This window comes from Lepidochelys kempii, chromosome 2 (genome assembly GCF_965140265.1).
Source record: "Lepidochelys kempii isolate rLepKem1 chromosome 2, rLepKem1.hap2, whole genome shotgun sequence".
In the NCBI taxonomy this organism is placed as follows: domain Eukaryota; kingdom Metazoa; phylum Chordata; order Testudines; family Cheloniidae; genus Lepidochelys; species Lepidochelys kempii.
The window spans coordinates 235,413,033-235,429,293 of record NC_133257.1 but is presented as its reverse complement, the minus strand read 5'-3'; the positions used below and the strand labels follow the sequence as shown (position 1 = coordinate 235,429,293).

At 44.7% G+C, this 16,261-nt stretch overlaps 1 protein-coding gene across 3 annotated transcripts in view; it reads left to right on the top strand.

Annotated features, from left to right (window-relative positions):
• The first annotated feature begins 829 nt into the window (after positions 1-829).
• Positions 830-16,261, top strand: part of ARHGAP21 (Rho GTPase activating protein 21) — a 195,531-nt gene continuing 180,099 nt past the window's right edge. For 2 of the 3 annotated variants that reach the window (XM_073334269.1, XM_073334264.1), the window contains exon 1: positions 870-1,796. In XM_073334269.1, coding sequence (XP_073190370.1) covers positions 1,722-1,796 — 75 coding nt within the window. In that variant the 5' untranslated portion in view covers positions 870-1,721. Of the gene's footprint in view, positions 849-869; positions 1,797-16,261 lie in introns of those variants that run through there. The other variant, XM_073334265.1, reaches the window with a different exon arrangement.

The following is a 16,261-nucleotide window of genomic DNA, read 5'->3' as shown; positions in this document are numbered from 1 at the left end:
AGGCAGATCTCGGAGAAAGAGCCTGGAAATTTGCGGGAGAAGGGTGTCTGTGTTTTGCTAGCTCAAGCAGTAGGACTGGGCCGCGGATAACAGCGAGTTGGTGCGGGAGGAAGGGGACCGGAGCATGGGGCTACGGTGGTTTCTGTTGCCAGCCCTGGGCGTGAAGAGTTCTCCACAGCTCCCTCTGTTGGCTCAGCCAAGCTAGGAGAGGATCTGAGGGTGGAACGGGTTAGGGAGGCACTTTCTGACGCTATAAGGGCCCCTGTGTTGTTCTCCTGGGCTGAGCTCAGGGTCCCCTCCCCGAGCCGGGGAGTGGCGATTTTGCGCGGGAGCAGGAGCCTGGCCCCTTCCGCTTCAGCCCGGGTGCGGGAGCCCTGCTGCGAGCAGCGGGTGGCGGGTTTGGGGGCAGGTCCCGCTCTCGTTACCCAATGAGGAGCTGGGGTTGTGGGGTGGGGGTCACACCGTGTTCTGTGACTTGTCCGCACCGGGCAAGCGCGGCTGTGTTGGGGGTGGGGGGCACGCCGTGCCGCTCTGGAGGGGGATGTGTCGGTGGTCTCAGGGGAGCCCTCGGTCCCCGAGGCAGCGGTTGTAAATTTCAAGAAACCGCTTATTAAAAATATAAACCAACTTGGAAAAATATCCTCCTGCACCCTCCCCCCAGCCCCGGGCAGCCCGGGAACGCAGCGCCCAGCTGGCGCCGATCTGTGCGCAGCTGGCACCAGCGGCGCGATTGCCCCAGGCACCACGATGGGGGCATTGAGTGCGAGCCTGGCTTTCATTTGCCAGGCGGCACAGACCCGTCTGCCCTGAGGGAGTCGCTCAGGCGGCTCCGGCTCCTGCTAGGCACGGTGCGTGTGCGCGGGCAGCTCGGGGCAGGAGCGGCCGGGTGGGAGGCGTCTGGGCGCGTGGCTGTGATCAGGAATAGCTCCAGCTAATGCAGAAAAACGTGGGGGCGTTTGATACGAACTGCCACCCCATCACAACCCCGACTTTGCTAGGCGTCTCCCGTTGTAATACGCGGGGGGTCCCCCCCCACTTCGGGGCAGCGGAGGGGTTGTGGCGGGGACCCTGCAACTCTGCAGACGGCCAGCAGCTGGCCTGGCGGCCCCCGACCCCACCCTGGCTCCGGAAAGCTCCCTGCAGCAGCCTTTGCCGAGACGTTTTTCCTTCTCTCCGAAGTTGCTCAAAGTTGGTGACTTTCCTGCCTCGGCTCGGCCAAGGGCGCTGCCCCCGGCGGGCTCCTGCCCCGCCGTGCCTGGGAGGGGGGCTCGGTGGCCAGCGGGATTTCTTTCCACACCCCTGGGTCACGTACCCACCCCCTCCAGTGGCACGGCCGACTGTGTGTAGCGGAGGCGGTGGATGCTTCCCGCTCCCCCCGTGTCTGGGGCTCCGGAGAGGAGGCGGAGGAGGAGGAGGAAGAGGAAGATGACGAGCCAGTGCAATTAGCCTAACAAGGGACGGGTGGCGGCAGCGGCGACTTTACCCCTGCACTGACACATCTCCCCTCTCTCCCTCGCCAGCCATGAAGGTGGAAGCCGGGGAGTTCAGCTGAAGTCCAGGGGGATCGCCCTGCCCTGCCCCATGGCAGCTCCCTGAAGCCTCCCCCACGTCCCCGGCGCGGGGCCGGCTCGGGTTGCTGCGGGGCGTTGGGCGGGCGAGCGTGTGTTTTCCAATGAGGGCTCCAGAGGATTTGCTCCTCCTTTGTAACCGGGAATGAAATAATGGCGACCCGATGGGCAGCGGGGCCGCCCGGGGCAGATGGAGGCACCGAGGCGCCCGCAGGCAGCAGCCGCCAGGTAGGAGAAGCGGGGTGCGCGGGGAGGGGGGCGGTCCCGTCAGGCGGAGGGGGGAGGCTGGGTGCGCCGCGCTAGGCCGGCTGGCGCTGAGCCCTGGGAATGGCTTAGCTGGAGCTGGTTTAATGGCCGCCCCCTCCCTGCCTCTCTCCTTCCTGCCCGCCCGCCTCAGCATGGGACGCTGGGAGCCAGGATCTGCGGTCCCCGGCAGCGGGAGGCGCCGCCGCCCCTCTAGGGGGGATCGCCGCAAAGTTTAAGTGGCTCCTTCCGCCCCTAACACACGCTCTTGGGGTGGGGGCAGCCGGGCCTCTCCCCCAGGTTTCGGGTGTTGTCGGGGTGAGGGGCAGCCTAGCCTGCCTGAGCCCGCCCCCCATTACTCCCACCCTCCTCCGGGCTATCAGTGGCTGGGACAGCCTGGCCTGCCGGCTTCTTTGGAGCGCTCTTGGTGTGCGGACCCCCCCCCCCCCTCCTTTTGCAGGCAAGCTCCAGCACCTTCCAGTGAGAAATGTCTGTAGGCATAGCCTTTAACTCCTGGATATGCTGGTAGCTTGGTCCCTGAAGCCCCACGAACCTGCTGCCCTCAGCTCTGGTTTAAATGTCTGTGTGGGCGTATTTATACGTCCAGGGTTGTTGGTGGAGAGTTCCTGTATGTATTTAGTTTTAAAAACTGTGTATTAAATGCCTTATGGTAGCACTGCCTTTTCAGCGTGGTAGTCCTGGCTTGAAGGGCCCGCACCTCAAACCCTTCATTCTACACTCTGTATTATGCAAAAAGAAAAGGAGGACTTGTGGCACCTTAGAGACTTAGTCTCTAAGGTGCCACAAGTCCTCCTTTTCTTTTTGTGGATACAGACGAACACAGAAACTCTGTATTATAGCATTCAGTGCCCACCAGTGCATCATAATTAATCAGTACTGGGCATCAAGAGTGACTTTATTCAGATCTTCTTGTATATGGCTTCAGTTGAACTGTCTTAATTCAGAGTTCAATAAGAAAATCAACATACTGTATATCTATTATACTGCAGCCTGCACAAATTCTAGCCTCTTTTCCCTGGCTGTCCTTGATATTAAGGAAGAACCACCCTTACTTTTGAATTTCAGCAATATCAAGAATGCTTTGTTTCATTGAGGTCACCTGAAGTGTTGCAATGTAAAGATGTGGGATTTTATGTATTAATTTATTTTATTTTTAGTACAACTGTTTCTAGTCTGCTGATGGCCTTGACTCACTCCAGTGCCTTGATATAACAGGAGCACCCATGGTATTGTAAGATCATCCTAGTGTTGAGACCCCTGTGATATCTTAGTACAACAGGTTGAGAGGTTGGGACAAAGTGTTAGTCTTAATTCAGAATATGTTTACTTTAGTTTTGTTAGTTATAACCTTAGTGGATAAACTGTGATGCTTGTGCTGGGTGGTGACGTTGTTAACTTTTTTTTTAAATCATCAATGGAATTATCTGCATAACTGAAAGCTTGAGAATTCTTGGAAAATGCATCACTTAACTTTATGGGAAGAGAAGAAACTACACTTTTTTAATGCACAAATGAAACTACTTAGTAATTCAGCTCATACTGACTCTATTGGATCTTTGGCGCTGAGGTTTACATATAATCCACCCATCATTAGCATGGAAAACCATAATGAGTCCTTTGGAGTTGTTAGTCCATCATGTTAAGGACGCTTGGTAACTGTTTAATATGTACACTATTACCAAATGAACTAATTGTTATGGTTAAATTATATGTGAAAACATTTTTAATCCTTCGATTATAGACATGATAGTCTGTAGTAGCTACATTTTACAGGCAAATTATCTGTTGAAAATAAGCATTTATAGTTGAGATTCTCCACTACAGCAGTCGAATCATCAGTGGTACAACTGTGGATAGCATATGTGATGGCTGAACAGATCCGTCAGAGCTTGAAAAGTTAATGCCATTTACATGCTGCTGGATATTCTAGAAGTAGGAGTTTTTTGCTAGGCTCTAACTTTACAAAATATAATTTTGACCTAAGGCTGCCACAAAAGCGATTAGTGTTTCTAGTTTGGGACCTCCTCCCTTATATGGTTGGTCGAATTAGGTTTGTGTACAGAATTTATTAGGTATAAATGGAATTAAGCTCTTTAAAGTGTGAATTACCGTTTGATTTGCAAGACTGATAATTTGCATTGGGATATTAAGGCATTTCATTAATTTCTTTTCTTAATGTCTGTAATAAAAGGTATTTTAAGTTTGCAGAAATATTATAGATTGCAGCTAACAGTGGGTCTCTTTCATAGTGTGGTCATCTTGACACAAGACAACATGACAGTTATGTGGACTAGATGGTGACAAACACTGTGTCAGTTTGGGACACCATTACCCATGTGCAATTTTTCTTCACAGTTCAGTATTACACATGTACATTTAATAGTTGGCTGCAAATTGATTTACATGCAGATGATGTTGGCATGATGTGAAGTCCTGAAGCATAGCTTGTGCTCACTGTAGGGAGAGGAGTTGAGTTTGAGTTGCAATAAAAATTACAAGAATATAATTCCTAGCTAGTTAATAATACAGTTCCAAACCCTGTGTGACTGTCAAGTCTTGCTTTCAAGTCTTTGGCCTCGCCCTCTGTAAGCAAGGTAATATGATTTGATTGTTATGGCAAGAGAAGAAATATCCCATGAGAAGGGTTGTGTCTCTGTATCCATGCACACACAAGTGGGAGAATGAGGACACGCATCTTGGCTGTTTCAGCAGGTACATACTGTATCAGTAGTCTCCTGCTTTGTTGTTAGTTGGGTGCTCCACTTGTTCTGCTATGTCCCTGCACAATTCCTATTATTTCTTAATTTTTTAAGTATCCATATTTTTCTCCTGTTCTTTAACAGTTTTTCTTCTTGTCTTGGTTTTTAATTGTGTGGTGGCTTTTTCCTCTTTGCTTTTGCTTCCCCTTGCTGAAATGATTGTTGTGAGAGCAGAGATCAGAAACTTGGGCTTTTAGACTTCTGCCAGAATTTAAGGAAGCTGCTTGTATGGAGAGCAGTACTGGGAGCTAGCAGAAAAGGGAAGCGATTTCAGTGAAAGGTCAGCCCGCCACTCTTCTTGAAATTGTAGAAACAGAATTTCAAACTGGGGCAATGATCACTGAGCTTTCTCTATCACCACTGATCCTTCACTTTAAGGCCCTCTCCATCCCCCCTTCCCCGAGCATGTAAGGGAACACAGCATGTTTAAAAATGGAACTGGTATGGTACACTAGAAACTTCAGAGTTATGAACACCTTCGGAATGGAGGTTGTTCGTAACTCTGAAATGTTCGTAAGTCTGAACAAAATGTTATGGTTCTTTCAAAAGTTTACAGTTGACCATTGACTTAATACAGCTTTGAAACTTTACTAGGCAGAAGAAAAATGCTGCTTTAAATTGTCTTCTTTTAAGTGAAACACACACAGAAACAGTTTCCTTACCTTGTCCAATCTTTTCTTTTAAACTTTCCCTTTACTTTTTAGTAGTTTACATTTAACACAGTATACAGTATGTGGCTTTTTTTCTCTCTACTGCCTCACTGTATAATTCTGGCTCCAAATGAGGAGTGTGTTTGACTAGTATGTTCGTAATACTGAGGTTCTACTGTATTATAATCCACACTGGGGTTACCATCTTGGATTTCCTCTGAGAAGAAAGCATCCACACCACCACTTTCATAGCTTAAAAAGCTTCATGTTTATTTTAAATAACCTTACTGCTTCTATATCAAATGTAATACAGGTGTGTGCCGATTATAATTTGTTTACTGCATAGAAAGTAAAAGGCAAAGACGCTCTTTGATGCACCACAAGCTCCGTATTGGAGAACAAACTTGTATTCCATTAGTATTCTTGCTTAAGTAAAAGCTATTAAGCACAGCTCTGAACTCCAGACGATATTATCACAGGCCTTTTTAAAAATATCTGTCCACTACCTTTCCCCTTATGCTAGCTAAAGATTTGATATGCTGGAGATATAGAGCAAGTAATGCACTGCTTAGTTATAATGTTTCTTAGAAATGTTTGCACTAAAATCTAAAGATAAGAGGTCTCAAAGATAAGTTTCTGTTCAGTTTAACTACCAGCTAAATTGTTAGGAATAGCTGTCTTGGAAACCTTCGAAAGTTTTCTAAGTGGGAAATAAATGCTCGAATAGGGCTAGGTATCTGGAGGGTTTCTGTCTGTGAAGTCTGAAGTACAGTGGTAAAATTGACAGCCAATCAAAGTGTCAAGTCACAAAATACTGTATATATATTTAGTAAGCTAAGGACTGTGTGTTTCCATAATATTTAAAACTTTATGGATGTATTTGTGGTCAACCCTTTAAACTTTCTTTGAACTTATTACTTTGAAAGCACCACCTCTTCAGGACATCGTTGAATCTGGGACTGTAAAGGTTAGCCGGTGTGTAAAAAAAAAAACAAACCATTAAATAGATTCATAACAAGTTTATGAATGCATGGACAGAACTTTGTCTCTTAGGATTAGTACTCCTTTCAGTAAGTGTGTGTAATTTGTGGTGATATGGAGTTGTGCACATGTTTCAATCAGAGAATAAATATGTATAATATAAATTCCAAAGTTACCAAAAAGGGTGGTGGCCAGCTTTCAAAATGGCTGGGTCAAGTTTTGCTCTGTCATGCTAGAATGACGCTGATTTCAAAGGAGTTATTTTTGACCTACACTGGGGGAAAATAGAGTAGAAGTTGGAACTCTCTTTGTATGGCAGAAAACATTACCTGTTTGGAAATTTAAAGAATTTCTATTTTGGTACTATCTTGGGCTAATATAGATGAGGTATAGGCAGAGCCTTCTAATACAGCTATGGATAACAGGTTAGGCAATCCCCACCTCCACCAAGCCTAGTTGATGGCTATCCTTAAGGATTTTGAACCCTGCACCATGCAAGGGGCCAAGCAGAGTACTTAGCACTTTTGTAGAAGGCACTTAGGATCCATTCTGCAAGATCACTAACCTCTCTGAATGCAAAATAACTTGGTCTGTTTTTTCTAATGTGTGCTGAGCACAGATAATACACCTGTACACACTGCAGCAGGAGATGTCTAAATAGTTACTGTTTTTTTTAACTGGTTTGGTGCAAACAAAGTTTGAGGTCCAGTCTGGATAGGTTTATGTTCACTTTTGTAAATCTATTATTTAATCTGAAATTTACCAATTAATGTTAAAATGACATTTCACTGCCATCTCTGCCCCATAACTTTTTGTTTGTTCCAGTTACCTTTCTTTCTGACAGATGACTGAGGTGATTACAGGGAAAACTTGTTCTGCTGAAATGGTTTATATATTTCAGGATTATGCTTTTTTGAACTTGGCATACTCTTTAAAATGTGTAAAACATCCTCAGTGGTTAGACACTTCTTGTAGTTTAATGGTAACAGAAATGGCTTTGAAAAAGTAAAAGCTGCCCCACATATTTTCTAACCATTTGGACAACACAACCCAGTTCTCCTCCTTTGCTGGTTCTTTTCCCCAATGATAAGAGCTGGAAGGGGGCAGAAAAGATATAAGCTTGTTTAATAGATACTGTTCAATGACTTTTTTTCCCTACAGGTTTTTATGTCTATTTTATATAGGCTAGAAATAGAATTACCGGTAAAAATTTTTTTTAGGAAACTTTTGAATAAAAATGGATTTAAGCTGTTAATAACTTGTCATTGTTTTGAATAGAGCAATAGCAGGACTTATTAATGTGAGCTACTAGCTATGCAGTATACTTCCATGCAGGGGTTTTAAGTCCATATTTTGAGCTTAGTTCTTGCTTTGGTGGCAGTGTGCTATTCACCTTGTACAGGTAGTGGCCCTCATTTATTTGGCTAGATTGAAGGGTCCATGGGGATAATTGTCTTAGTCTGTCTGTTTATAAAAACCAAAATAATATATATTTACTTACTTCCGTCCTCCATGCCCTTTTCACAGGTCACTTCTTAAAACTTATGCTCTTTGGAAATGGACCTATGTCTTCGTGTGAGGTTGTTCAGCACCCAGTACAATGGGCTGTGATCTTGTTTTGGGGCCAATGGGTGTTACAGCAAAGTAAGCATTAAACAAGACTTGGCTTTTAATATAAACGTAGCCAGTGTATCATTTGTACATGAATATGTCTAAACAGAGAATCCCTTCTTCGCTCCCAATTCCATGCTGATATAAATATTTAATAAATGTGTGCAAAACCCATAAAACCACATCAAAATACACTCTTTTTCCCAGAGAGGGGGTGCACTTTGGTTACATTAGCCATTAGGTCAATGAAATATGCTTTGCATTGTGACTTCATCTTTGTTCTTAAGGTCAGAAAACTATTAGTTTTATTTTTGCATTGTAAGATGCAACATTAATGCTCTCTCCAAAAGTAAGATGTTTAGAAAGTTGCTTCTATGTTTTCTTAGTAGCAGTGCTGCATCTATGTTTTGAGTACATTGCTAAGCTTTCCTTTTAGATCCATGTCCCCTCTGTCAAAGCTTCCTTCTTCAGTTCCTTAGTTTTTGGTAGAGGAACTGTACAAATAGTGCCACTGCTTCTTTCTGGGTTAGTCAGTGGGATATAAATGAATTGCTTTCAGCTGAAAGCAAACTCTGTTTTTGCCTTACATTGTCTGTCTTTAGTTATAACAGCTTGTGTACTGTGAGCTCTCTTATACAAACTACATTACCCAAAGCATTGTGGGCTGTCACTAGACTGAATAGGCATTGTAGTTTGGGGAGCTCGGTTATGGATCACGCTGTTAGTAAATACTTTGTGCTAGACATGCATTTCAATGTCAGTGCCCTTCTTTAATTCTGAAAAATACGAACAGCTGTTTAGGTTTTGAATCTTGCTTGCAGTCATGAGTTTACACCCTTGGGAGGATAGGTAGTGGACCTATTTTTGTTTCCAATTTCTTTATTCCCTTTTGCCAGCTGCTACTGCTTCACTGAGGGTGAATGAGGTGTCTCCTCTGAGGCCGGTACTAATTATGGATAGTCTATTTGCTTTTATATATACATCATTTGCATAATGTGTTGGGGGGGATACTGTATGGTTTGCACAAAGCACTAGAAAATGTACTGTAGGGAATAATCCTGCACTAGCATCTGGGGGTGGACTGTATGTTCTAATCTTTCTCATTTTTTTGATATCTGTGAGATCTTACTCTTAAAAACCGAGTAGAACTCATTAAATCCTATCAGAGGGAAACTCTTAATTGGTTTCTGTTAAACAGTTGCAATCTGCCCAAATGAAATGAAAGGAGAGCCTTGACTCTGCTTCTAAATTAATCTTGCATTTGTACTTTCCTCACTTTGTAGTCATTGACTGAAATGGTAATATGACCCAGTGATACTGGAAGAAAAACTTGTATATATTCATTCACACTTTAATAGACTGAACATAAATATTCTTATTTTGTTGAATTGTGAGGGTTTTTTTAAATGATTGTCTTTTTTTAAAAAAAATCTAGCGAAGTCCTCTAAAGACAATGGTGTGGTGCTTTTTTGGGTAGTTTGTACCACTCCTGCAGTGCAAGGATTTCCTTGGATGGAGGAGATGTTGGTTTAGTCGGGTTGTGGGGATAAGTGAGAGTGTTTGGGGTTCCGTAATTCCAGCTTGTCAGAAGGGCCATTGGCAGCCAGTGTAAATGAGAGCCGAGTAATTAGTAACTTTTACCTTGGGGGCTAACCCAAGGTCCCTGAAGAGAACCGTATGACTGGAGGAGTGCAGAAGTAATTTAAGCCACCCTTGTAGTCTCTTCACACACCCAGCGTTGTGCAGATTGCTTCTTGGCCACAGCGGAGGATCTGGGCTAGTTTATTATATAATAAATGTACATGGTGAATACAAGAGAAACCTATTTTTCTTAAAGTATGTCCATCTATGGGAATAAAGAACAGCCCTAAGTGTATCTTAGTTCATTTTGGTTTGTAGTCATGTGTCTTTCATGTTGCCCTTTCTCTGGTTGCTGGGTTTCTCAAATCAAACCATCAAAATTTTGGTTGGTGGTTTTTTTTGAGGGATGCACACTTTCCTGTTTCTTGACTGCTGGTTGTATTTAAATCTTTAATATTTCCATGAAACCTTATTCAGATGAAATAAAAAGTGGGTGCTGATTTTTTTATATTAAGAATCCAGGAAGGATGTGAGAGAATGGGCAGTCTTTTTAAAAAATAAAAATAGGTAGTCTCCTTGGGAGGGCTGCTTGGGAATAGTTGGGGCATAGAAGTTGTGTATATCCAAATAGCTTAAACAGTCCATGAGACTTACTGAAGAAAGAGTAAATAGTGGGTGTGTGTATATTAAAAAATTAACTTTGAAATTTTCCCTGTTTAAAGGAACATAGTCAAATACATGTAGAGAAATTATTTCCTCTTATGAGGATCAACATTTGGCAACGTGGCAGAACCTTTTTTCCTATTGGAACCTTTATTCCTTTTTGGTGCCACCTACGCAGATCTGGGAACTGAATTGAAGAATAATGTTTAAATTCACAGTAATACATTGTTGCAGCTAAACTGGCTTCTGATTTGGTTTGGATGGGTCAGCATGATCAGCATGGATGGGTTCAAACCTTCTTAGAACATGGTTTTTAAAAATAATCTGATAGCTTAGATAAAGGCTTAGGCTAAATATTTTGAAATTATTTCTAATGAGGCTTTTACACACCCATGCTGTTCGGCCAAACTGTTAGTCCATCTACAATAATAATTCATTTGCATTAGTACATGGAAACCTACACCTTGTTGAAATGTAGTTCTCTTGCATGGTAGATGGGTCTAAGCATAGCTTAGACCCATCTGTAGCAATGCTGCTGGTGTTCAAGGCTTTCATGTAGTTAAGCACCATTTACCTTGTGGGGGCACTGTGTTTTAACTTTGTATTGGGACGCTAAGACATGGCTATGTTGGTAATTTAATTAGCACCTTAAATAAGTTTGTCTGAAACAATGTTTAAACACTGTTCCTTAATTCAACTTGTAGTCCAATGTAGGTTGACCTGATTTGAACCTGGCTGTTTCTTCATCTTTTTATGATTTAAAGGGCTAGAGTTCATTATATACCTAAAGGGGGTGCAACACTGTGGCCACCAAGGATTTCCCCTTTGCACACAAACAAAAAAAGGTGTAAAATCTTTTCAGAATTTTGGGTGAAGAAGGGAAGATCAGATTTGGAGATGTTCACCACTCAGTCAGTAGCTCCACTTGCTTTTACCCTTATCTTTTAGCACTGGTTAAGGCTCATTTGGAGGAGTTCACCTTTTGATAGTGATCTCCTGGTGAAAAGCAGTCTTGTCACATTACTTCCTTTCTCTTTACCTGTGGTTACTGTTCATTCCATCTCCCTTTAATCCCTTTCCTGATAAATAGGGACCTATTATGATTCCAGTGACAAGTATTTCCATTGTGCAGCCACACAAGCTTTTCATCACTCAACTGAGTCTTGCAAAATTCCGCTTGCTTACTCTTGCAGCTGTTTGTTTTTGTTGTTTCATCATCATTCACCATGGTAGAGGGCAGATAAGTAAACTTTGTGCCTGGATTGGTAAATTTTTATGCCAAATTTACTAGCCTTTCACTCTGTTCCACGTATTCAAGACTTTCCCTTACTGATCTCCTCTGAATAGGGTCGGGCATTTACTGGGTGTTTTCACTTGTTCCGGTGGTCTTTCAGAGGCTGCTGAAGGGAGAGGATGTATGATACAGGTCAACTGGTGAAGTAGTGAGCCATAGTAACTGACTTGTAGGTGGTGTCGTTCATGATTTTTTTTTTTTTTTTTTAAATCCATAGCACTCAGTTTTTTTTGTCGGTTATATTGTGATTAAAAGCTCAAAGTATATACTATACAGAATATGAACTTGTATCCCACTATACAGCATAGTTAAGTGAATTAGGCCTTGTCTACGCTACACATTAGGCTGACATAAACTGCCTTATGTCAACTTAACTGTGGAGGTATACAACTGCAATGCCCCTCCCACCAATTTAACTCACCTGCTATTCTGACATAGTAAAACCACCTCCAACAAGAGGCATGGTGTTTATGGTGATGCAGTGTTGGCGTTGTCACTGAGTAGCTTATGTCTCCCTAAGTGGCCTCCAGGAGGTGTCCATCATGACCACTCTGGTCACCAGTTTGAGCTCTACTGCCCTACAGCCAGATACACAGGCATGCGCCCCTCCCCCTTTAAAGCCCTGGGAATTTTTGAAATTCCTCTTCCAGTTTGCTCATTGTGGAGAGCTCACATTGCATCTGTCTAGCTAATTATGCTGGCTCCCCCGGCATATGCACTCTTGCCTGGAGTACACCGGAGTTGTTGGATCTGATGGGTCTGTGGGGAGAGGAGGCTGTGCAGTCTCAACTCTGCTCCAGCTGCAAGAACTGATTGCTCGTGACATGGAGGAGAAAGGGCAGTGCCATGCCAAGATCAAGGAGTTGAGGCAGTTGTACCAGAAGGCAAGGGAGGCCAATCATCAGTCTGGTGTGTTGCCAAAGACATGCTGCTTCTACAAGGAGCTGCACGCCATCCTCGGCAGTGACCTCATCTTCACCACCAAGAGCCTGTGGCTACCTCAGTAGGGCTGGAGACAGTGGCTGGTGGAGTGAATTCTGAGGACACCGTGGTGGATGTGGAGTTGAAGGATGGGGGACAGGCGACACGGATGTGCGGTGGCATGGCAAGCCAGGAACTCTACTTAAGTCCTGAAAGGTCCAGCCAGTTTTATGCTGTGGCACGCCTGATGCAGAAGAGGGGAGCTCCGGTAAGTAGTCATTGAGCTTTGGTGCTGCAGGGAGACATGAGGTAAATCTATGGGTAGAAGAAGGATTTAAATAACCAATGCAGGCACTGTTTGTATCTGCTTCTCATTCCCCTAAGCAGCTGGGCAGAAGAGGCCCTGTGGAAAAGTTTGTGGATGCCCTGGGAGTTCTCCATAGAAATCTCTAGGAAAATTTCCTGGAGCTACTCTCGGGAGAGCAGCCTTGTGTCTTCCCCTGCTGTAGGAAACTTTTCACCCCAGTTGGCAGTTATTTCTGCAGGTACCAAAGAAGCACACAGTGAGCAGCATATGGACCCAGTCTGCAGCCATGCACAAGCAGGAACTGCACCCTTGCATCCTTGGTTATCCACAGGAGCGAGAGATCAGCTGCTATCACCCTTACTTGTGGAAAACGGTGCCATTATTCAGAATAATGGCCCTAGGCGCTTGCAGTGATACCTCTCTGAAACCCCTCCACCCTTAGTTTTATTTTCCCCCTCTCTCCCTGGGCTGAACTCACCGTGGCTGGGGCTTGCACCATGCTGTGTGCCTGCCAAGGGGAAGTGAGAAAGTGGTGTTTTTATAACTTGTTTGAATCAAGGCTGTGCGTGCACGCTCAATAGTGTTTGTGTCTATTGTTTAGCTTCTGCAGATGCGCCCTTAATGGTCTCCTCCTGCACACAGACTGAGCGCCTCTGTCAGATAAGGAGAAGAAACAGGAGGATTAAAGGAAGACCTATTCCAGGAGGTGCTGCAATCTTCTAATTGTAAGCAGAGAGGCTATCAAGGAGAAACTGCATATGGATAGCCAGGAGAGGAAATGGGCAGGATACAGCTGCTTCAGGACCAGACAGACATCTTGAGGTTCCTGACTGAACTGCAGATGGAACACATCTTTGCTTGCCTCCCCCTGCAGCTCATGCAGAACTGCCTTCCATGCCCTCTCCACACTTCCCATCCACCCCACGTTCCTTGCATGTTCCTGGGCCATCTCAGTACTCCATGCACTTCACTCTGAGGGACATGTATCACAGTGAAAGCTGGGCATATACCCAACTGTGAGAGCCTCATTTGGAAATGTGTTCTTCATTTTCATGTCCCTTTCAAAATGTAGTTATGTTTGTATCTGTTTGAATAAAAATGTACTTATAGAAAGCTAAGGAATCTTTATGGGTCTCCTACAAATGGTGATTGCTGCTGAAATTCATATACAGGGGCAATCAGAGCATTTTCATTACAAAACAAACCTCCTCCTCCACCCCCCCAATCATTACAGGGTTCATACTACGCTGCAAGAAAACAATACCTAGGTAAATGCATTACCTACAGACATGTTACTGGGGCTATTGTCAAACTGCTCCTTCAAAACCTCACTGATAGCCCCCCATTGAGCTCTATGCCAGCTCTGGTATCTGGCTGCTCAAAATCAGCAGCCAGCTTATCCACCCTTGAAAAAATCCCCCAGCTTCACAAATGTTATGCACAGCACAGCAGGATGCTATGACTATCAGGATATTTTCCTCATTGAGTTCTAACCTGCCAAAAAGGCAGGGTCCATGACCCTTTAATTGGCCAAAGTCATTCTGCACCTGCTGAGCCTGTTGTTGAAGCACTCCTTGCTGCTGTCAAGGTTTCTGGTGTAAGGCTTCATGATCCACAGGGGCAAAGGGAAACGGGGCCTCCAAGGATCACTATTGGCATCTCCGCATCCCTGATTGGAATCTTCGGTCTGGAATGAGTCCCTGCTTGCAGCTTTCCAGGTCCATGTTCTTGAAGATGCATGTGTCCTGCACCTTCCGTGACCACTGAACATTGATGTCAGTGAAATGACCCCAGTGATCTACCAGAGCTTGCAATACTATAAACAAGTAGCCCTTTCTGTTGATGTACTCCTCTGCAAGCTACTCTGGGGCCAAAATGGGGATGTGTGCGTCATCTATTGCTCCGCTGCAGTTTGGGAATCCCATTGCTGCAAAGCCATCTACTATTTCTCACACATTTCCCAAAGTGGCAGTCCTTCATAGCAGGAGGTGATTAATGGCCCTGTACACTTGCCTCACTACAACCCCAACAGTGGACTTCCCGACTCCAAACTGATTTGCCACTGAACGGGAACAGTCTGGAGTTGCCAGCTTCCAGGAGCAATCGCCACTTTCTTCTCCACTGTTAGGGAAGTTCTCATTCTAGTGGTCTTTGTGCCACAGTACTGGGGCGAGCTCCACATACCGTTCTAAGAAGGTGGCTTTTACACATCCAAAGGTTTGCAGTCACTCCTTGTCTTCCCATACCTGCATAACGATGCAATCCCACCACTCAGTGCTTGTTTCTTGTGCCCAGAACCGACAAAGCAGCTGCTCCGTGAATGCCAAAAGCAATCTTGAATTGTTTCTTTCCATGGTGCACAGCAGGGCAGACACCACAGTGTCATTTAATTTGTAGCTCATGAAATACTACAGGATCAGCCACGTTGTATTCATAACGCTTGTCACAAGCCTAGAGAGCAGTGCAGGATGCATGCTTTGAGATAGAGGTGGTGGGTGTGCAGTTTACAGGGGCTGTTGAAAAGCAGCATGAAATGTAATTGGAACCCCATGGAATGATGGGACAGAGAACTGCATTATGGGGCAATGAGCCTGCCCCCATGAGACACTGGGAACCCTTCCCAGAACACCCAATGGCAGATGGTGGTGAGTTGCACAATGGGATAGGTACCCATGGTGCACTGCTTTCTCTGTCGATGTTGTCATTGGCTATCCCTTGATATGAGGCTGTCTGCTGGGGGAAAGGTCCTTGCTGAGACTTAAGATGGCTGAGGAGTCCAATTTGTGCTCTACAGGTTTTTCTACATGTGACAGGTGCTTGCTTGGAAAGAACAGGATGCTGTACCCTTTCCTTCCTTCCTCTACCGCTTCTCAGTCTCTTGAACAAGGCGATTCTCTTCAAAATTGGCTGAGTCTTGATGTATGATGGGATGCCATTGCAGTCTATTACCAGCCAGCTCTTCCAGTTCATGGGGTCTCCCTTCTTAAGAGTTACTTTCACTGTGTCCTTGTAGTGTTTCCTCTGTCCCTTGCAGGTCCCCTTCTCTTTTCTCAACTTACCCATGGTGACTTGCTTCGGAAGACGAATATCTGCCATCTGTGCACGATGACCACCCAACAAAGTTGATGTTTCATAATCTTTGCCTCAAAACTGGTGATGTTAGCTGCAGAGAAAACATTGGTTTTGGTGCTATGGTCTTCCTATCTGATCTGGAGAATCTTCCTAAGGCAGCGCTGTTGATACCACTTCAGATGCTTAAGATGGCTTTAGTATGTCCTCCATGTCTCACACCATAAAGAAGAGTGGGGGTAATGACTGCATTGTAGACCAGGTTCTTAATTTCCATCTGCAGATCTCTGTTGATAAAGACATGATGGAGCAACTTTCCAAAGGATATGCTGGCACAATTGGTCCTATGTTCAATCTCCACATCAAGATTGGCTGTCTGGGAGAGGTGGGAAATGCTCCTTTTCCAGGGGTTCACCACCAATCACAATTCTGTCAATGCAAGATTGCTAACTGTGGATGTGCTCCGCCATCACAAGGAGAGTTGTGTGGATGTGCAAAAGGAGGTTTAATTACAGCAGAGGATGATCATCAATGTAACTAAGTTGACTTAACTTTGTAGTGTTGACATGGCCTTAGTCAACAAGCAACTCCAT